A 22,287-nucleotide genomic window follows, 5' to 3' on the forward strand; every position below is an offset into this window, starting at 1 on the left:
AAAGGAACTGCCTGCAGAGCTCAGAGAAAGGTTTGTGTCAAGGAACAGAACTGGGGAAGGCTACAAAAACATTTCGGCTGCATTGAATGTTCCTAAGAGCACAGTGACCTCCATAATCTTTAAATGAAAGAAGTTTGGAACAAACAGGACTCTTCCTAGAGCACAGCCACTCAAGGACATTCACAGAGTTGTCTCTAAGCCACTCTTGTGTTGTCTTGGCTGTGTGCTTAAGGTCATTGTCCTGTTGGAGGGTGAACTGCTGATCTCCTGGGATTTTCATGCACAACAGTCTCTAGAGTTTACTCTGAATGGTGCCAAAATACAAATAAAAACATCCAGTGAGTGGCAGTTCTGGGGATGGAATGCCTTGTTGATGAGAGAGGTCAACAGAGAATGGCCAGACTGGTTTGAACTGACAAAGTCTACAGTAACTCAGATAACCGCTTTGTATAATTGTGGTGAGAAGAATATCATCTTAGAATGCTGTTCTGAGATGCGGGTTGGCGCTGTTTTGGCGGCAGGAGGGGGACCTACACAATATTAGGCAGGTGGTTTTAATGGTGTGGCTGATCGGTGTGTATATATATATATATATATATATATATACACACACACACTGGCAGCCAAAAGTTTGGAATAATGTACAGTTTTTGCTGTCTCGGAAGGAAATTGGTACATTAATTCACCAAAGTGGCATTTAACTGATCACAAAGTATAGTCAGGACATTACTGATGTAAAAAACAGCACCATTACTATTTGAAAAAAGTCATTTTTGAACAAATCTAGACAGGCCCCATTTCCAGCAGCCATCACTCCAACACCACATCCATGAGTAATCATGCTAAATTGCTAATTTGGTACTAGAAAATCACTTGCCATTATATCAAACACAGTTGAAAGCTATTTGGTTCAATAAATGAAGCTTAACATTGTCTTTGTGTTTGATTTTGAGTTGCCACAGTATGCAATAGACTGGCATGTCTTAAGGTCAATATTAGGTCAAAAATGGCAAAAAAGAAACAGCTTTCTCTAGAAACTTATCAGTCAATCATTGTTTTGAGGAATGAAGGCTAAACAATGCTTGAAATTGCCAAAAAACTGAAGATTTCATAGAAAGGTGTTCACTACATGGGGTTGCCTTCGGGGAACCAGCACATGTGGAGCATCTACTTTAATACCGGGGCTCATTAGCGCACGTACTGGGCTGGTCAGCGAGTTTCTCCGCAAACTCAACTGCCAGAGGGACAAGGAGGAAAGTCATCCAAGGATCACATTCTGTGAACATGACTGGGAGTCAAGAGTGCACGTCTTCACCTCAAGGGAGGGGAAAGGCGCTATGTGTAAACAGTACACCCGGCCAGCTTTCCCGGAACTTACCTGCTCGTGCCTGCCAATACACGGGATGAGACCAGCTCAACCCGGAGATTGTAGAACCTCGCAAAGGTGTTGGGTGTTGCCCAGCCTGCTGCTCTGCAGATGTCTGCCAAAAAAGCACCACTGGCCAGGGCCCAGGAGGCCGCTACACTCCTGATTGAGTGGGCTTGTAACCCCGCAGGGGGTGGCATATCCTGAGCCTGATATGCCATCGCGATGGCATCAATGACCCAGTGGGTGATCCTCTGTTTGGAGACAGCGCATCCTTTCCGCTGTCCACCAAAGCAGACAAAGAGCTGCTTGGAGCTCCTAAGGCTCTGCGTGTGATCCAAATAGATGCGTAAAGCTCGCACCGGACACAGCAACGCCAAGGCTGGGTCTGCCTCCTCCTGGAGCAGCACTTGCAGGTTCACCACCTGATCCCTAAAAGGGGTCGTGGGAACCTTGGCACATAGCCCGGTTGGGGTCTCAGGATCACGTGAGAGTAACCCGGACCGAACTTCAGGCACAATTTGCTGACAGAGAACACCTGCAGGTCCCCTACCCTTTTGATGGAAGTGAGCGCAGTCAGGATGGCAGTCTTAAAAGAGAGTGCCTTAAGCTCAGCTGACTCCAAGGGCTCAAAGGGAGCTCCCTGTAGCCCCCGAAGGACTACAGAGAGGTCCCAAGAGGGGACGAGGCGCAGTCTGGAGGGATTTAGCCTCTTAGCGCCTCTCAGGAACCTAATGATCAAGTCGTGCATCCCCAAGTACTTACCATCTACTGCATCGTGATGAGCCGAAATAGCGGCTACATACACCTTCAAGGTGGAGGGGGACAGCCGCCCCTCCAGCCTCTCCTGCAGGAAGGAAAGCACCGATCCGACTGTGCATCTCTGGGGGTCTTCGCATCTGGAAGAACACCACTTAGCAAACACCACTTCAAGGCAAACAGGCACCTCATAGAGGGAGCCCTAGCCTGAGTGATCGTGTCTACCACTGTGGGTGGTAGGCCACTTAGGTCTTCCGCATCCCGTCCAGGGGCCAGATGTGGAGATTCCAGAGGTCTAGTCGTGGGTGCCAGATGGTGCCCTGCCCTGAATTCATCGGGGGGGGGGGGGGTTTGGGTGGGGTTGAATACAACCGCTCGGCTCCGAAGAGAAAATCTGAATGAGTGGTTGCATACCAGCTCCTTTTATACACGTTTGTCCAGGGAAGTGGCATGCAAATTCCACTCACCAATTCTCATTGGCCTTTTTTAAAAAAAGCAGAGGTGTTTGGGGATCCCAAGAGTGACCCCTAGTGTCACTATATCGACACAATGTCGAGTGAGTGACAGATAGGGAACTATACATTATTACAAACTTTTGGCCACCAGTGTGTGTGTATATATATATATATATATACAATGTGCCTGTCCACAATTAAAGTAAAGCTGCTGCTTATAGTGATGCAATCAACTAATCAGAACTTTTTTGAATTAGTATACAGCTATGTGAAGTGGAGTTTTGGAGATAGCTTTTATCGCATCGCACATCGCTTGGGCACGGTGTTACACACAACAAAACAACTTCATTTTTTATTGCAGTATACTATTTTACAGCAACCCCTAAACAAACAGGTTAACATATTGTTGCAAGCATTAACTTGTTTTATGTTGCAAAACATCCCTTTCCATTTCTTTTCTCAGAGTCTGGGTTCAGGTATCGAAGTACCATTGTCAGGCAGCATGAGCCATTAGAGTTATTAGCACACACACCCCTTTTCAGTTAGTTTTGTAAATCATTCATGCAACAACAAAGGCCTGGCAATGTTTGCTAAATAACAGGACACAGAGAATGTGAACACTGGAGTTGGCCAGGTTCACCGTGCCTCCCTGTCTCCCCTCGGAGCTAATGGACCAATATTAGACAATGGAAATTTATTCTAGCTAGTCAGTATTGAGACTATTTTATTTTATTTTGTGTGCGTGCGTGCGTTGGGGGAGATGTGTTGTTTATTGTAATTTAAATTTCATAGGTAATGGGGGATGTAGAAAATGTAAACAAGAATAAGTGCATCTTAGGTTTTATTTTTCTCAGTGGAACTCAGTATTGTCTTTTGGTGCACTACCTGATAAGGCAGTAGGCAAAGAGAGTGACGATTGTGTAAGAGAGGTGATTAGCCTTTATAGGTTAATTGTTGAATTGGAACAGAGTGAATCTCAGCGTGTCAGGTTCTTGGTAGTGCGAACTGTAGTCAGATGTAAATTTCAAGGATTGTGTTTCAAAATGTAAAATCAAAATGCAAATATGTGGGTGTAATTCAAGGACTGGCGGGAAAGGTTTTTTGACATGGAATACAATATATGCTTCATATTTCAGACCAGTGCTGGGGAGTATCTGACTACATTATTTAGTAGCGTGACAGTACTTCAGCTGTTTCAGTGTAGCATTTCCTGTAACAAGCTACTACTTCCAACAATCAGAGGGGTATCATAACAAAATCAGCTTTGCAGCCGAGCGAACTGAGGTAGTATTGAAATGTATTCTCGTTTCTTATAACATTTTGTGAAATGCCTTTGACTAAGTTCTATAAATTGTTTATATATTAAGTATATAATAAATAGTTGTCCCCTAATTGTCACCCAAACCTTGCTTTTTGTTTTGTTTTGTTTTTTGTGGCAGATAAATACTGCTTTGATTGCAATATAATAAAGTGAAACAAATATAAATAAATAATTTCATGAAATAAAGTCATAATAATAATAATAATAATAATAATAATAATAATAACCCCTTTTTACCTGAAAATAGCCAACAAGAGTAAAGCCTAACAAAACACCACCCACCCACAGACTAAGGTCTCTAAAGCCAAACATTTAAGGCTAGAGGTGAGAAGGGTTATCAAATGTCTCCTCAAATGGATGCCATGCTTTTCACAGCTTTTCTAATCTTTCCATATGGGTGGTTTAAAGTGCTGTCCATGCGTGTGTGTATGTGTGTGTGCGCGCATTGGTGGAAAGAGATTGTGGTAATCCATGGGTGTAATCGGAGAGGTGCAAGTGGTCTTGAGTGAGTTTATGAGGACAGTCCACAGAATGCAGAGGCCAGAATTGAGTCTGAAGGACAGATAACACCAACTTAAGCTTGTAGAACCCCATAGGAGCACAGGCACCTCAAACTAGCATAAGTGTGTGTGCCTGCCATAAAATATTTTCTATGCTGTTTTTTTTCAGCAACTCTTTATAAGATAGCACAGCGTCACCCAACTGACTTACTAATTGTGTTACTGTACTACCTGTTAATAGGGCTGAGTGGTTTGATGGTATGTTCTGTGCAGCTGTAAAGATTTAGGTATGTCCCGTTTATACTAATAGATATATTTGTATATGTAATGATGTCCACAGCCATCAGAGGGCATCATTAAAGGAACATGCTGGTTTGATACAAGTTAAGCTGCATCAACAGCATTTGTGGCATAATAATACCACAAAAAAATTATTTTTGACACGTCCCTCCTTTTCTTAAAAAAAAAGAAGAAAAAAAGGCAGGGTTACAGTGAGGCATTTACAATGGAAGTGAATGGGGCCAAGATTTTAAAGGCAGAAATGTGAAGCTCATAATTTTATAAAAGCACTAACATTACTGTTAAAAAACTTGTATTATTTGAGCTAAAGTTGTTTAATTTGACATTTTTATGGTCATTTTAGGCTTTTAAAGTTTATGACATTATGTAGTCATGGCAACAAAGCTTTAAAATTGGATAAAACCGTACACAGAAAAGGTTAGTAAGCAATTTAATCACACGCAAATCATGTTAACACGCATATTGTTTATGTGGCTATTCTTCTAAGTATTTTAATGTTTAAAGATTGGCCCCATTCCCATCTATTTTATAGAAGCGTATTATTTTAATGAGTGTTGTTATGCACAACACGAAGCAGATTTTAACTTGTCTTATTTGGAATTGCAGATTGCGGAATTAAGAAATCAGCTGATGTGTGTTCAAAGGTTTGTGTATATGGGTGCTTATAACAGTTTTGAATGTGGCTCATCTAATCATAATTTGGAGTCTGAACATCATGGTTACTTGTGTAACCTCGTTCCCTGATGGAGGGAACGAGACGTTGTGTCGATGTAGTGACACTAGGGGTCACTCTTGGGAGCCCGAGACACCTCTGGTCTTTGATAAAAGGCCAGTGAAAATTGGCGAGTGGTATTTACATGCCACTCCCCCGGACATACAGGTATAAAAGGAGCTGGTATGCAACCACTCATTCAGGTTTTATGCTGAGGAGCCGAAATAAGGTCCGGTCATTTCAGCGGGTAGCTCAGCGTTGTGGCAGGAGGGACACAAAGTCTCGTTCCCTCCATCAGGGTACGGAGGTCACACAAGTAACCATGACGTTCCCTATCTGTCACTCACTCGACGTTGTGTCGATGTAGTGACACTAGGGGTCCCTATACGAAATGCCACAATTGGCTGAACTTTGTTACGTGAACTGGCAGTGTGTGGTGGGCAGACTATTGTGTGCCTCATAGCCAGCACACCAGGTTGACACGTAACCTCCCCCAACATAGTTATGAGTGTCGAACGGCCTTTTGGGGACAAGTCAACTACCCAAGAGATAGAGACAGGCTTAACCCAGTCATGGCCTCTTTTCCCCTTCTCTTTTTTCCACTCCCTAAAAAAGAAGGGGGATTATCCAACTGGACCGCCAGGTCTAGTTGGGGGGTGTCCCTCCCAAGGGGAAGACACCGCGGAGACCACACCTCGCCCAAAGAGAGGAGGGGATATTTAAGTGGAAGAATGTGTCACATGGTCTTTCCGACCATGTGGAGAGTTTTCAAGGTAGATCATACCCAATGGGGGAGGAGTTACTACAAACATGGAGACTGGGGCAGAGGGGCTCTGCCCAAGGAAGATGCAGATTGCCAACAGGGAAACAAATTAGTGGAAGATATATATCGCATGGGGTTAGCCTTACAGGGAACCGCCACATGCGGAGCACCTACCCCAGAACAGGAGTCTTAGTTAGAACGTGTACTAGGCCGGCAGCGAGTCTCTCCGAAAACTCGACTGCCACAGGGCTCGGAGGAAGTCAACCAGGGAACAAAGCTTGTGAACACTACTGGGAATGAATGGTGCACATCTTCAGCTCAAAAGGAGGTGGAAGGCGCTATGTGCAAGAAATACACACGGCCAGGGCCCAGGAAGCCGCTACACCCCTGGTAGAATGGGCTCGTAGCCCTACTGGGGGCGGCATGTCCTGGGCGTGATATGCCATAGTTATTGTGTCAATGAGCTAGTGGGTGATCCTCTGCTTGGAGACAGCGCTTCCTTTCCGCTGTGCACCAAAGCAGACAAAGAGCTGCTCAGAGATCCTAAAGCTCTGCGTGCGATCCAAATAGATGAGTAAAGCGCACACCGGACACAGCAATGACAGGGCTGGGTCTGCCTCCTCCTGGTGCAGCACTTGCAGGTTCACCACCTGGTCTCTAAAAGGGGTGGTGGGAACCTTGGGCACATAGCCCGGTCGGGGTCTCAGGATCACGTGAGAGTAACCCGGACCGAACTCCAGGCACGTTTCGCTGACAGAGAACGTTTGCAGGTCTCCTACCCTCTTGATGGAAGTGAGCGCAGTCAGGAGGGCAGTCTTCAAGGAGAGTGCCTTAAGCTCGGCTGACTGCAAAGGCTCAAAGGGGGCTCTCTGTAGACCCTGAAGAACAACAGAGAGGTCCCATGAGGGAACTAGGCGCGGTCTGGAGGGATTCAGCCTCCTGGCGCCTCTTAGGAACCTGATGATCAGGTCTTGCTTCCCTAAGTACTTACTGTCGATTGCGTCATGGTGTGCTGCTATGGCAGCCCGAGAGACCACGCCGTGACCTTCGTCGCTCGGAGAGCGAGGTCGGTCGCCGAACGCAGTTCCTGCTTCAAATCTGGGACGGAACTACCCTCGTGCAGTTCTTTCAACGCCTTGGCTTGGTAGACCTGCAGGAGAGCCATGGCATGCAGGGCAGAGGCGGCTTGTCCAGCAGTGCTGTAGGCTTTAGCCGCCAGGGACGACGTAAGCCTACAGGGCTTGGATGGGAGCTTAGGGCGTCCACACCAGGTGGCGGTGCTCTGCGGGCATAGGTGCACCGCGAGCGCCTTATCCACCAGGGGAATCGACATATGGCCCCTGGCCGCCCCGCCATCGAGGGTAGTGAGAGCGGGGGAACTGTGGAATCAGGGCCGGGCAGTAAAAGGTGCCTCCCACGATTTCGTCAGCTCCTCGTGCACTTCCGGGAAGAATGGCACTGAAGCGGGGCGTGGCTGCTTTGAGCGCCGCCGCGAGCCCAGGAACCAATCATCAAGCCGCGAGGGTTCAGGGAAGAGCGGAGGGTTCCACTCTAACCCGACGCTCGCGGCTGCCCGGGAAAGCATGTCCGTCATTTTGGCATCAGCCTGTGACTGGGCAATCGTTCTGAGGGGGGAAGCCCAGCTGAGGCTTCTGCGTCCAACTGGACAAGCCCGCTCTCCGATGCTGCGCTCGAGAGCTCATCATATTTGCGGGCTCAGAACAAGAAGCCAGACTTGCCATGAGAAGAGCCGGCAAACTCATCCGGAAGCCCAACTGGGGCAGACGAGTGTGCTGGGGAATAGGAGGTCCGCGGGGGGATACCAGGCGGAGGTGATCCCATTGGGGTCCCCAAATCATCCCCAGTGCTAGCTGCGCTGGCATCATACCCGTAGGTAGAAGAACCGAGGTGGGGAGCCGCTGGGGTGGCTTGCTTTCGTAAGAAACCGCAACGTTGCCATGATCATGTTTTCACAATGAGAACATGAACCATCCACAAACGCTGCCTCCGTGTGGGTCACGCCCAGACATGAAAGACAGCGATCATGACCATCCGAAGTTGAGAGATAACGACCGCAACCAGGAATAACACACAATCGGAAAGCCATCTTTAAAATGACACGTCTTTAAAAAGACGTTCCGTGTGTGCCACTCTTTAAGAGAAAAATATACTCGTTCTCTGTAGTGCACCAGTGCAGGGGAGGGAGAAGCCGCTGAAATGCGCTGTCAGATCCAGCAGAGGTGAACGAACAGTAGAATTCAGCTCAATGAGCATGACCGTTCAGCTCCGAAGAGAAAATCTGAATGAGTGGTTGCATACCAGCTCCTTTTATACCCGCATGTCCAGGGGAGTGGCATGCAAATACCACTCGCCAATTTTCATTGGCCTTTTATCAAAGACCAGAGGTGTCTTGGGCTCCCAAGAGTGACCCCTAGTGTCACTACATCGACACAATGTCAAGTGAGTGACAGATAGGGAACTATCTGTTTTATACTGTTAGGTCCACTTTTTTTAGTCTTTTATTATATAAGGTGAAGCTGTCTTTGCATTGATGCAAAACTTACCATTCTTTAACCTTTTCTTTTGGTTTGTGTTTATCAAGTTCCAGATAAAAAGAAGAAATATTCAAATGTGTAGTGAAGTAATGTTCATTTTGTGTGTGTGTGTGTGTGTGTGTGTGTGTGTGTGTGTGTGTGTGTGTATACACTACCGGTCAAAAGTTTTGAATCGCTTACTCATTCTTTACTATATATATGTTTTTTTTTTTTTTTTTTTTTCACATTTTAGAATAATAGTAAAGTCATTAAAACTATGGAATAACATAAATGGAACTATTATGTTGTGACTAAACAAAATCCAAAATAAAACAAAACTGTGTTATATTTTAGCATCTTCAAATTACTCACCCTTTGCCTAGAATTTTCAGAAATGCACTCTTGACATTTTCTCAACCAACTTCTTGAGGTATCACCATGGGAAACTTTTTAAACATTATTGAAAGAGTTCCCATCTATATGCTGGGCACTTATTGGCTGCTTTTCTTTATTATTTGGTCCAAGTCATCAATTTCAAAAACTTGTTTTTTTTTTTTTATTTTATTAAATTTTTGATTTATAATTAAATAAATTAATATGGTGGCACAATTATCTAATTGTCTACAAAACTAATTTCAAACATTTAAGCATACACCTTCAGATCAAAATATTTTTAAGATCATGAGAAATATTTCGGTCAAGTGTTTCAAAACTTTTGACCAGTAGTGTGTATTTATAATATATATATATATATATATATATATATATATATATATATATATATATATATATATATACACACACACACACAGTATAGTAGGTATGATATAAAGCTTCAAAGATTTTGCTCATTAATTCCAACTCTACCTACTAGTACAGCCATCAAAGAAATAATTTCCAATAGCTACACCAAATCTAGCAGTTAGCCCTATAGATGTGATAACAAAAAATCCAGCAATCCTCATTTCTCATCACATGCTGGAGAAACTTGAGGAAAGGCATTGTAGAAGTATTAGATGGATGAGAGATATTGATACCCTGTGCCAATCTACCTCTAAGCCCCCTCTTTATCAACCCTTGAGTCAGAGAGGAAGCACAAGTCCTCTTCTTACCCTATAAGGGCTCTCAGCAGCAGACGCAAAAGAGCAGTCTGAATGAAGGCTCTTGAAAATGTTCACCTGTGATACTGTGTTTTTTAACCTCTTAGGCTTCTCTGTGGTTCAAAAGATGTGGGGTGAGGAAAGCTGTGTCTTTCAGAAGTACACATCTGAGATGAGGCCTAAAAGCTTTTGTGAGTGGACTTGAGAGGGGCTTGTTCTTTTATGTCTCAGAGGGACACAGAGAAACTTAAGTTGTGTGGAACTGTCTGTTTTGAAAGACGGTTCGCCGAGATATTCATTTGTGGCCGAAAGTGATTTCTGTTTTGTTAATAAGTGAACAGCATCTGTCAAAATATTCCAAATGATCATCAAGCGATGAAGCTGGCTTGTGAATATGTCAACCAATACAGAGGAAGTAAAAGTAAAAAAGTTGTATGTGTTTAATCAAAATAAACTTGACAAACATTCCCTGCTGTGAAAAGTAAGCTGTGAGCAATAACAATACTGACCCTGACAAGAACTTGAGGGAAGGGTCCTCGCGAGTTTTCAGGCACGTTGATTGGTGGAATGACCCAGTCTCGCTTCTGTCGTCTCAGCCCACTGGTGAAGCCTCGCTGGTGTTGTCGTGGAAACGTAAAGAGATGAGGATTTTGATAGTGGTTTTGGGAGGATCTAGCATATAAACCATCCCCAGCAATCTGTGGAGAAAAGATATTAACACTCCATATGAATTAAAATTTCACATTAAGACAAAAACATTTTTTTTGATGATAAAAAGAAAGCATTAAAGAATTGTAAAGCTGTAACGAGAAATAGAATCATGGAAACCCATAGAAAAAAAAAAAAATCCCCACAAATGATCTTTTTAATTTTTTCATTGTTTCTCGTAAACAGTAAATGGTGAATTGTCCTTATTATCTTATTTGTCTCTAGTTATTCACTTTTATTGCATTTTCCCCCCTATACAATGAAAGTAAAAGTCTTAGAAAGGTCAAAGACATAATTCTAATTTCTTTGTCCAGATCCATTAAATTATTCAAAAATACATAAAAAATGCAATTCACACAAACTATTACTTGAATACTCCTCTACTATGATGATTTTTTCCCCCAATTAGTTCAAAGTCATTTTTATATTTTTTTTTTCTGTGGCTTAAAGTGAAAAATGTCACGTGGAGTAACCGTCCAGAAAAAGAAAAAAGAAAAAGAAAAATAGTAGTGCAGAATAATCTTGTATTATTATTTCTTTAAAAAAGCAGTGTGTAACGGGTAAAGTGGGCAAGGAGGAGGCAGGAACCGGCTGAACAGTCAATGCAAGTTTTAATAACATAAATTAACTCAAATCAACTTAAACACAAACACATAGACACACACACATAGCAGCCGCATGTGTCTCTCTCGAACTGATGCCTCCGGCTCATCTTTATCCACCCCCTCCCCCCCCCCAAGACTGATCGGCCCCACCCTCCTCGTAACACAGTGAAAAAAAATTCAAATATGATTAATATTTTTTTTTGCCATGCCCAATTCCCAATGTGCTCTAGGTCCTCGTGGTGGCGTAGTGACTCGCCTCAATCTGGGTGGCGGAGGACGAATCTCAGTTGCCTCCGCATCTGAGACAGATGAGCATCTTATCACCTAGCGCATGTGGAGGCTCATGCTATTCTTCACGGCATCCACGCACAACTCACCATTTGCCCCACTGAGAGCGAGAACCACATTATAGCAACCATGAGGAGGTTAACCCAATGTGACTCTACCCACCCTAGCAACTGGGCCAATTGGTCGCTTAGGAAGCCTGACTGGAGTCACTCAGCATGCACTGGATTCAAACTTGCTACTCCAGGTGTGGTAATCAGTGTCTCTATTTGCTGAGCTACACAGGCCCCCAAATATGATTAATATTTGAAACACTTTTGTCAACCAGATCAAAGTTGTGTGGTGTAACCAACATTTAGTTATTTTGTTGTCTTGTGACAAATAAATAAATAAATAAATAAATAAATAAAAGACCCCAAGACTGTCTGTAAAGTAAAAAAAAAAAAAAAAAAGAGCACATTTTGTTTGGGTCATTTGGCGTAACCCAGAAAAAAAAAAAAAAAAAAAAAAAACTTCTTGATATTCTTGACTCAATTCTTGATATTTGTAAATAATATTTTTAATCTTGAAAAAAAGAAAAGAAAAAAAAAAGTTGGAAATGTTTTTTTTTTTTTTTTTAATTAATGATTTAGTTGTGTGCATTCATGTGTATTCAAAGTGGAACTTAATGGTTACACAAAACAACGGGTCATTAAATATATTTTTATAGTAGAAAATGTTCTAAATGTTTTTCAAAAATGTGTAAAACTAATATAACATTGTTTTTGACACTTGTCAAAGATTTTGAAGATTTAAAAAAAAAATGTATCAACATTCTACGTCTGGGAAGTTAACTCTTTAATTACTTGAAGAGACAAACACTCTTTTAAAAGAGCAGTTACCTGTGTAATTATTACTAATTACCCATTATTTGAAAGGTAATGGTTCGAAACAGTTGCCGAGCAGCTCCTGCACACCTAAGCTCTGAGACAGTACCATAACGGTATATGTTGGGTTTCTTCTAAAAGGACCAATCAAAATGACAAATCACATCAAGGCCTCACCAGCCCTTATAACACAGCAATATCAGAGTGACGCATGGCATGACATTTCCTCATGGGTGCCCAATGAAAAAAGATTGATGAAATACCACATCAATAATTTAGACAAGAAAACTAGAGCTGCTGCTGACCCCAACTTGATTCATCCAAAGGCCAAGGAAAGGGCTTAGGCGACCAATCAAATAGCCCCAATCTCTCAAGCCACCATTTTAGAGGGAACATTTCACAGTTCGTCAGTGTTTGTGTGTGTGTGTGTGTGTGTGTGTGTGTGTGGGGGGGGGGGTGGACAACTGTGTTGAGGTTCATTTGGTGTCTTTAGTGCTCATCTCTGAATTGTCAGCTTTTCATGTAATCCTGTGTTGCCATTTCTTCCCCTGACACCCCTCTGTCTTTGGCACTGTATTGTCGATTCTAAATGCTTTTGCCAAATTACAGACTTCTCTCTCACTTTCTCCACTCTCTCTCTTTCCCTCACTGTATCTGTCTCCCCTCCCCCAGCGCGGACCGCCAACTCAAGCATGCGTAGGTGGGTCAGCCTATCAATGTCTCACAAACACTTGAACAGATGTGAAGCAAATCTGAGCAAACACATTGTATTTTTCCCTCTTTTGTTTTAATTTTTCACAGCTTGATGGCTCTGGCTGCAGGGGCTCAAGCAAGCTTAGAAAATGGAGGAATTGTAGCAGAGGGAGGGAGCCGTGAATGAGTGAGGAGGGCAGCTGTGAGGTGCTGATAAAATCACTTCCACCTCAGCTCTGCTCATCCACAAAGCTCACAGGTACCTGCTGCTGCAGAGAGAGACAGAGAGAGAGAGAGAGTGAGAGAGGGAGAGAGGGAGAGAGAGAGATGGGCCACAACTAGACCTTTCAGGGGGCAGCAGGTGGAATTACTGTGCATAAGAGGGTGAAATAGAGAAAGAAGAGGTTAGAGACAGAGAAAGAGAATGACAGAAAACTCAAGTTGAGCAGTGGAAGCTAAATAATACTCATGTGCCATGCATGAACAGGAGAAAATATCAAAGAAGTCATTTAAAGGTGACGTGTGGAATGTTTTTTTTTTTTTTTTTTTTCACGGATAGGATGAATACGAGGACAACTGGGAAAGTGGGACACCAGCACTTAAAGGAAAATTCATGGTTCAATTGACAGCATTTGTGGCATAATTTTGATTAACAGAAATATGAATTTTGACTTATCACTCAAGCAAAAAGCTGGACTACAGTGAAGCACTTACAATGGAAGTAAATGGGGCCAATCTGTAAATGTTAAAATACTCACTGTTTCAACAGTATAGCCACAAGACGTAAACAGTTTGTGTGTTAACCCTATATCGCTGTATGTATCAAACATGATACACAATGTTTGACGGCTCCTTTTTCACTCTCTGTTCAAGCTGAAAAGCCAAAGAACATATGGTATAAGTTTTACATGTTTATAGCACCATCTAGTAGCAGTAACCATTGGTTATTTGTGAAAAAAATTTGGTTTCATTGTTCATATCGATCTATTTAAAATGGCAGAGGACTTTCGCAAAAAATGACTCTTATGTTGGGATAAATGACAGCTTATTTTAATAAAGTATAAGTGACAGTAATGATTATATTGTTATTGATATTTTAAATGCTGAAAATAATAACTTGTGCTTGGTTACATTTTTGTATATTATTTTATTGAAAAATCCAGATGAAATTACATGCATCAAATATGATACAACAGGCTTTTGAGGTATCTCTCAATCACCATTACATACATTCATGCCCACCACAATAATAATAATAAAAATAACAGAGTCTTGAAAATTCTGACATACTTTTTATAAGATATACTTAAAGTGTGAACTACTATTTCTGTGTATTTTTATATATGCAGCCTGCTTTGTCATTATAAAAATCGAATTATTTTTTTATTACTAGCTATGATGATGTCATCTCACCATAAGTTCTGAGACCCAGTGACATTTTTTTACAATTTCCCTTTTTTAAATGTCAATATAGTGTTTTCTGCATAAAATACATATGATAAAAATTGTTTATTGAATTTTTTTTTTTTTTTTTTGACATTTCTAACCATATGTCTAAACCAAGGATAGGAAGTTGTCAAACATTTGGTATCTCTAAAAAGCCCAGGGAGTCCTCTGATAATACCCCAAGATTTACCACTGTGGCATGTATAGGCTAAGAAAAACTTAAATAACAAATGTCCTACACAAAATGAATTGCTGGGCCTCAGGTGGATAATGACCTTTAAAGCCTAATGTATCAAATATGATAAATAAAAAACAAAACATATAAACTTTTTTTTTTTTTTTTAAGTTTGTATAGTGGTACTAAAAACAGTTTAATGTCAAAAAATGTGTATTTTCTAACAATTCTTTCATATGTCAGGCTTTATAGGGTTAATATAATTTTTGTATGATAAAATTGCTTGCTAACCTTTGCTGTGTAAAGTTATATCCAATTACAGGTGACTATAATTGGGTATGGCGACTTAATGCCATCAACCCTTAAACCCTTAAACGACCATAAACACAACAATTTTAAGATTTCACAGCTCAAATAACACATGGGGTTTAACAGAAGAAATACTGCAAGTGCTTTTATAAAATTATAAGCTTCACATTTCTGCCTTTAAACCCTCAAATTGGCCCCATTCATTTTTATTGTAAGTGCCTCACTGTAACCTCAATTTGTGTTTTGTTTTAAAGAAAAGGAGGGATGAGTCAAAATAAATTAAATTAAATAAAATAAAATTTTTGTGGTAATCAACATTATGCCACAAATGCTGTAGATTCAGTTACAACTTGTATTGAACCCGGAATTATATTTTAATCATCTCTCATTATGCGTATATTCTTCCATTTCTAAAAATGCACTTTAAAGTAAAATCTGCTTTTATATTATTAAAATGTGCCTTCCTAGTGTGCAGGATGAATTCGATTGCTTGGTCCGAGCCTGAGTTCATTTCCTTCCCCCACCCCCGCTGGTCTCTCAAATCATATTATTTGGGTCTGAACCGCAGTATGATTGCTTAATCAATATTAGCACAGGCAGAAGCTTTTTACCACCATAACTAGGTAACGACTCAGACGAAGGTGCTAGTTTTCCTTTTGTTATTAAATTATTTGTTATCTTTGGAATTAAAATCAAAACTTTGTATGCAAAGAATGGCACTTGCATTTGTCTGCTGTAGATGCACTGAATGTGCTAAGATGTGAATAATATTAATGGGAGTCTTCCATGGGCATACGGATGCATTGAAAAAGATATGAAGAATGTGAGCTGATCTCTGAATGTGATTTGTTTGGAGACAAGCAAGTAGGAGAAATGCATTAAACCAAAATAATTGCGACCAGAAAATGAGCAATGACGCAAATTATATGTCATCAACAGCAGCGAAATGTACCGGACTTCACATGAACCGTATCCCACACCACCCTTTCAAGCGGACTCAGGTGCGTTTCACAGGTGCGCACCAGAGTTTGTAAAACAGAGTTCACATCAACCAAACGAATCAAACTTGATGTCAGGCGAACCCAGGTGCCCACCAAAAGCGCCAGTGTGAAAGAACCCTTAAAAACAATGTCAATAACAAATTATCAGAAAGTGTCCCACTTTACTTGTGTTCACTCTGCATTCTCCTATCCCAGCATAATATGCAGAGACAAATAAAAGTATGCCATTTGTAAGATTATTTCCCCAAAATTGTAAACACTATGGCTGTGTGGTGCCCTATTTTTTGAACAGTCAGAAATATCAACTTCTGGCTCAACCAATGGTGTGAGTTTGGGGTGGAACTATTTGCTTGCCCAACCAATGGCAGATGGGAGAGTGCTTGGGAAACCTGTTGTAAACAGATCATTATATTTGCAGATCTGTTTGGTGATGCTATTGGCACAGATTTTCTACACTTCACCTTTAAGGCATCTAAATACTAACACTGCTTGCAATAACAGTTCATGCCTGCTCAGCAATGTTACCTTGGGGAGGTTGTACTTGGAGAGACGCTGCAGTCATATGTTCTAACCCAGACAAAAGCCTTATCTCTCCCCTCACAGATCTGTTCATTAGTGCAGTGTATTCATCTTCTCAATTTCTCTCTCCCTGTCTCCCACTCCATCTCTATTTTTTTCTGCCTCCTGACAAACAGGACATTGGGAGTCCAGATAATGACCTTGATTTATCCAGTCAACTCTCATTGGCTCTGCAGAAGCATTCCTCCAAATGTCTAGCCAACCACACTGGAAGATCCATGCTAATCTGATGCATTGTAGCATGGCAGTCCCAGTGGAAGGCAGAAACTTACAACAGCATGGCTAATGAAAAGGTTTATTCCTCTGGCAGGGTAACAGGCACTGCAACGATTTCAATAGACAGTGAGGAAAGAATAAACTAGAACAAGCATGTTGTGTTGAGGGACAGCACACAGCAGATGTAGGGAATATGCTTCTATGTATGTGTGTGTTTACAGTATGTGCATTCGGGAGTCAGCATGTGTGAAATGACTGCCTGGATTGCCCTGAGCTCCTGTAGCTCCAGAAGAACCAGCCCTGCCAGCTGGCTCCCCATCTCTCCCCATTGAGAAGAAACCCGTTTGGTCATCAGTCAGCCTGCAGCTCTGCAGCAGACATCTGGAGGTTATTGTTCTATAGGGCCGCATTGCTCTGCTTGCAACCTTGTCTGGAGTTTTTTTTTTTCCATTACACGCCAGAATGTGCAAATTCCCCATTAGGCTGCAACTTTCATAATCAGTCTACGCAACAGACCTCACAGTCTGGAGAAAAGCAAATGTACCTGCATTTCCACTGATGTTCCATTATCAAAAACTTGAGAACAAAAAGTATTTTCCATGGGTTTATAATTAGTGCAGCTGTGACGCTGAAGCCATATTGTTTTGTGGTGTGTTGTCTGTCCTTTCTCAGTTTCTCTCTCTCTCTCTCTTTTTCTCATTGTTCTCAGGTGTAGCACACCAGCGCACAGTGTGTTCCTTGGCTATAGAAGATGGAAGTTGCCTGGTTGGAATGTGCTTAGAGATGATCGGTCGTGATCATGGGTTTTCGGGTGTGTTGACTCTTCTTCCAGGTTCCCTATCTGTCACTCAATCAACGTTCACTCAAGGGTCACTCTTGGGAGCCCGAGACACCTCTGGTCTTTGATAAAAGGCCAATGAAAATTGGCGAGTGGTATTTGCATGCCACTCCCCCAGACATACGAGTATAAAAGGAGGTGGTATGCAACCACTCATTTAGATTTTCTCTTCGGAGCCGAACGGTCATGCTCACTGAGCTGAATTCTCACGACTGTTCATTCACCTCAGCTGGATCTGACGGCGCATTTTAGCGGCTTCTCCCTCCTCTGCCCTGGTGCACTGCAGAGAACGCCCCTGGGCGCTTCAGCAGAAAAAAAAGTATATTTTCCTGAAAGAGTATATTTCTCTAAAAGAGCGGCACACACGGAACGTCTTTTTAAAGACGCATCTTTTTAAAGATGCCTTTCCGATTGTGTGTTATTCCTGGTTGCGGTCGTTACCTCTCAACTTCAGATGGTCACGATCGCTGTCTTTCGTGTCTGGGCGCGACCCACACGGAGGCAGCGTTCGTGGATGGTTCATGTTCTCACTGCGAGAACATGACCATGGCAATGTTGTGGTCGTGGCTTCCATACTTTTGCTTGCTTTCGTAAGAAAGTCACCCCAGTGGCTCCCCACCTCGGTCCATCTACCTACGGGTTTGAGGCCAGCGTGGCTAGAACTGGGGGCGATTTGGGGACCCCAATGGGACCACCTCTGCCGGGTATCCCCCCGCGGACCTTCCATTCCCCAGCACGCTCGTCTGCCCCGATCGGGCTTCCGGATGAGTCCGCCGGCTCGTCTCACAGCGAGTTCGACAACTTGTTCGGAGCCCACGAAGCTGATGAGCTGTCGAGCGCAGCATCGGAGAGCAGGCTTGTCCAGTCGGACGCAGAAGCCTCAGCTGGGCTTCCCCCCTTCGGGGACGACTGCCCAGTCACAGGCTGATGCAGAGATGATGGACATGCTTTCACGGGCGGCCGGGAGTGTCGGGCTAGAGTGGAACCCTCCGCTCTCCCCTGAACCATCGCGGCTCAATGATTGGTTCCTGGGCTCGCAGCGCCCCTCAAAGCAGTCACGCCCTGCTCCAGTGCCTTTCTTCCAGGAAGTGCACGTGGAGCTGACAAAATCATGGGAGGGACCTTTTACTGCACGGTCCCGATTTCTCAGTTACGTCCAGGGGCTATACGGCGATTCCCCTGGTGGATAAGGCACTCGCGGTGCACCTAAGCCCGCCAAGCACCGCCACCTGGCACGGACGCCCAAAGCTCCCATCCAAGCCCTGTAGGTTCACGTCATCCCTGACGGCAAAATCCTACAGTGCTGCTGGACAAGCCACCTCTGCCCTGCATGCCATGGCTCTCCTGCCTGTCCACCAAGCCAAGGTGCTAAAAGAACTGCACGAGGGTAGCTCCGCCCCAGATCTGATGCAGGAACTGCACTCGGTGACCGACCTCACTCTCCGAGCGACGAAGGTCACGGCGCGGTCTCTCGGATGGACGATGTCCACATTAGTGGTCCAGGAGCGCCACCTTTGGCTCAACCTGGTCAAATTGGGTGAGGCCGACAAGACATGGTTCCTTGCTGCCCCCATATCCCAGGCTGGCCTATTCGGTGACAACGTTGATGACTTTACCCAGCAGATCCCGCACCCCGTCTGCTCGTCGCCAAGGGCGTCCCCCTGCGGTGACTGCACCGGCAACTCAGACGCCACCCGTCTCAGTTGTCCCTTTGGTCCCCCTCGCGCGGAACTTGGACGCGTGGCTTGCACTTTCCAATCCGTCGCCATAGCTGGTACGGACTGTCCGACTCGGCTACGCGATTCAGTTCGCCAGGCATCTGCCCAGGTTCAGCGGTATCCACTTCACCTTGGTGAAGGATGAAAACGCTGCTACCTTACGCGCGGAGATCGACACCCTCCTACGGAAGGGTGCGATAAAACCTGTCCCTCCGGTCGAGATGAAGAAGGGGTTTTACAGCCCCTACATCATCGTACCAAAAAAAGGCGGTGGGTTGCGGCCAATCTTGGACCTACGAGTACTGAACCAGGCCTTACACAGACTCCCATTCAAGATGCTGATGCAAAAACGCATTCTGGCAAGCGTCCGGCATCAAGATTGGTTTGTGGCGGTAGAGCTGCAGGACACGTCTTTTCACGTCTCGATTCTACCTCGACACAGACCCTTCCTGCAGTTTGCATTTGAGGGTCAGGCGTATCAGTACAAGGTCCTCCCTTTCGGCCTGTCCTTGTCCCCTCGCGTCTTCACGAAGGTTGCAGAGGCAGCTCTTGCCCCGTGAAGGGAAGTGGGCATTCACATTCTCAACTATCTCGATGACTGGCTAATCCTAGCTCACTCTTGGGACATGTTGTGTGCACACAGGGACTTGGTGCTATCGCACCTCAGCCGATTAGGGCTTCGGGTCAACTGGGAAAAGAACAAGCTCCTCCCGGTTCAGAGCATCTCTTTTCTTGGTTTGGATTTGGAGTCAGTCTCATTGAAAGCGTGCCTCATGAACGAGTGCGCACAGTCGGTGCTGACCTGTTTGAAGGCGTTCAGACAGAAAACAGCGGTTCCACTGAAACTCTTTCAGAGGCTCCTGGGACATATGGCATCCTCAGCGGTGGCCACCCCGCTCGGGTTGATGCATATGAGGCCGCTTCAGCACTGGCTACAGACTCGAGTCCCAAGATGGGCATGGCGCCGTGGGCAAATCGCGTGGCCATCACGACGGTCTGTCACCGTCTCTTCAGCTCTTGGACCGACCTCTCATTTCTACGAGCAGGTGTTCCCCTAGAGCAAGTCTCCAGGTGCGTCGTGGTCATGACAGACACCTCCAAAATGGGCTGGGGTGCTGTTTGCAATGGGCACGCAGCCACTGGCTTATGGACAGGCCCGCGGCTGCATTGGCACATCAACTGCCTCGAGTTGTTGGCAATTCTGCTCGCCCTGTGGAGGTTCCGGCCGTTGATCCAGGGCAAGCACATGTTATTTCGGACAGACAACACGGCAACTGTAGCATATGTCAACCGCCAAAGCGGTCTGCGCTCTCATTGTATGTTACAATTCGCCCACCGTCTCCTCCTCTGGAGTCAGCAGCACTTCAAGTCGCTGCGAGCCACTCACATCCCGGGTGACCTCAACACTACAGCGGACGCGCTGTCACGGCAGGTTACCCTCAGGGGAGAGTGGAGTCTCCACCTCAGGTGGTCCAGTTGATTTGGAGTCGATTCGGATAGGCACAGGTAGACCTGTTCGCCTCCCAAGAACCCTCCCACTGCCTGATCTGGTATGCCCTGACCGAGGCACCTCTCGGCATAGACGTGCTGGCACACAGCTGGCCTCCTGGCCTACGCCAATATGCGTTTCCCCCAGTGAGCCTACTTGCATAGACTCTGTGCAAGTTCAGGGAGGACGAGGAGCAGGTCGTCCTGGTAGCACCCTACTGGCCCACCCAGATGTTGTTCTCGGATCTCACGCTCCTCGCGAGCCCTGTCGTTGCTGTGTCCGGTGCACGCTTTATGCATCTATTTGGATCACGCGCAGAGCTTTAGGATCTCTGAGCAGCTCTTTGTCTGCTTTTGTGCACAGCGGAAAGGAAGCACTGTCTCCAAGCAAAGGATCACCCACTAGCTCATTGACGCCATAGCTATGGCATATCACGCCCAGGACGTGCTGCCCCCAGTAGGGCTACGAGCCCATTCTACCAGGGGTGTAGCGGCTTCCTGGGCCCTGGCCAGGGGTGCCTCTCTAACAGACATTTGCAGAGCAGCTGGCTGGGCAACACCCAACACCTTTGCAAGGTTCTACAACCTCTGGGTGGAACCGGTTTCATCCCAGGTAGTGGCACGCAATACAAGCGGATAAGCCCAGGATAGCTGGCTGGGTGTATCACTTGCACATAGCACTTTTCACCTCCTCTGAGCTGAAGACGTGTGCCATTAATTCCCAGTAGTGTTCACAAACTATGTTCCCTGGTTGACTTCCTCCGAGCCCTGTGGCAGTCGAGTTTTCGGAGAGACTCGCTGCTGGTCCAGTACACGTGCTAACTAAGAGCCCTGTTCTGGGGTAGGTGCTCCGCATGTGGCGGTTCCCTGTAAGGTAACCCCATGCGATGTAATTCTTCTGCTTATTCGTTTCTCTGTTGGCAAACTGCGTCTTCCTTGGGCAGAGCCCCCTCTGCCACAGTCTCCATGTTTGTAGTAACTCCTCCCCCATTGGGTAGGATCTACCATGAGACTTCTCCACATGGTTGGCAAGACCATGTGATGTATTTTCCACTTAAACATCCCCCCCCTCTTTGGGCGAGGTGTGGTCTCCGCGGTGTCCTGGCGGCCCAGTGGGATACTCCCCATTGTTTTTTAGGGAGTGGAAAAAAGAAGGGGAAAAGAGGCCACGACTGGGTTAGCCTGTCTCTATCTTTTGGGTAGTTGACTTGTCCCCAAAGGGCCATTCGACACTCATAACTATGTTGGGGGAGGTTACGTGTTGGCCTGGTGCGCTGGCTACGAGGCACAAAGTTGTCTTCCTGTCACACACCGCCAGTTCACGTAACAGAGTTCAGCCAGTTGCGCCGTTTTGTATAGGGACCCATAGTGTCACTACATCGACACAATGTCGAGTGAGTGACAGATAGGGAACGTCCTGGTTACTTGCATAACCTCCGTTCCCTGATGGAGGGAACGAGATGTTGTGTCCCTGCTGCCACAACGCTGAACTACCCTCTGAAATGGCCGGACCTTGTCTTGGCTCCTCAGCATAAAACCTGAATGAGTGG

The 22,287-nt window shown here is 44.8% G+C and overlaps 1 protein-coding gene across 1 annotated transcript in view; it reads right to left on the bottom strand.

The window, feature by feature from the left end:
• The window catches only part of LOC127428278 (cadherin-4-like), a 340,076-nt gene that overhangs the window by 108,885 nt on the left and 208,904 nt on the right, over window positions 1-22,287 (bottom strand). The window contains exon 5 of the mRNA XM_051676519.1: window positions 10,320-10,508. Coding sequence (XP_051532479.1) covers window positions 10,320-10,508 — 189 coding nt within the window. The remainder of the gene's footprint in view (window positions 1-10,319; window positions 10,509-22,287) is intronic.

This window comes from Myxocyprinus asiaticus, chromosome 37, assembly GCF_019703515.2.
Source record: "Myxocyprinus asiaticus isolate MX2 ecotype Aquarium Trade chromosome 37, UBuf_Myxa_2, whole genome shotgun sequence".
Taxonomy (NCBI): Eukaryota; Metazoa; Chordata; class Actinopteri; order Cypriniformes; family Catostomidae; genus Myxocyprinus; species Myxocyprinus asiaticus.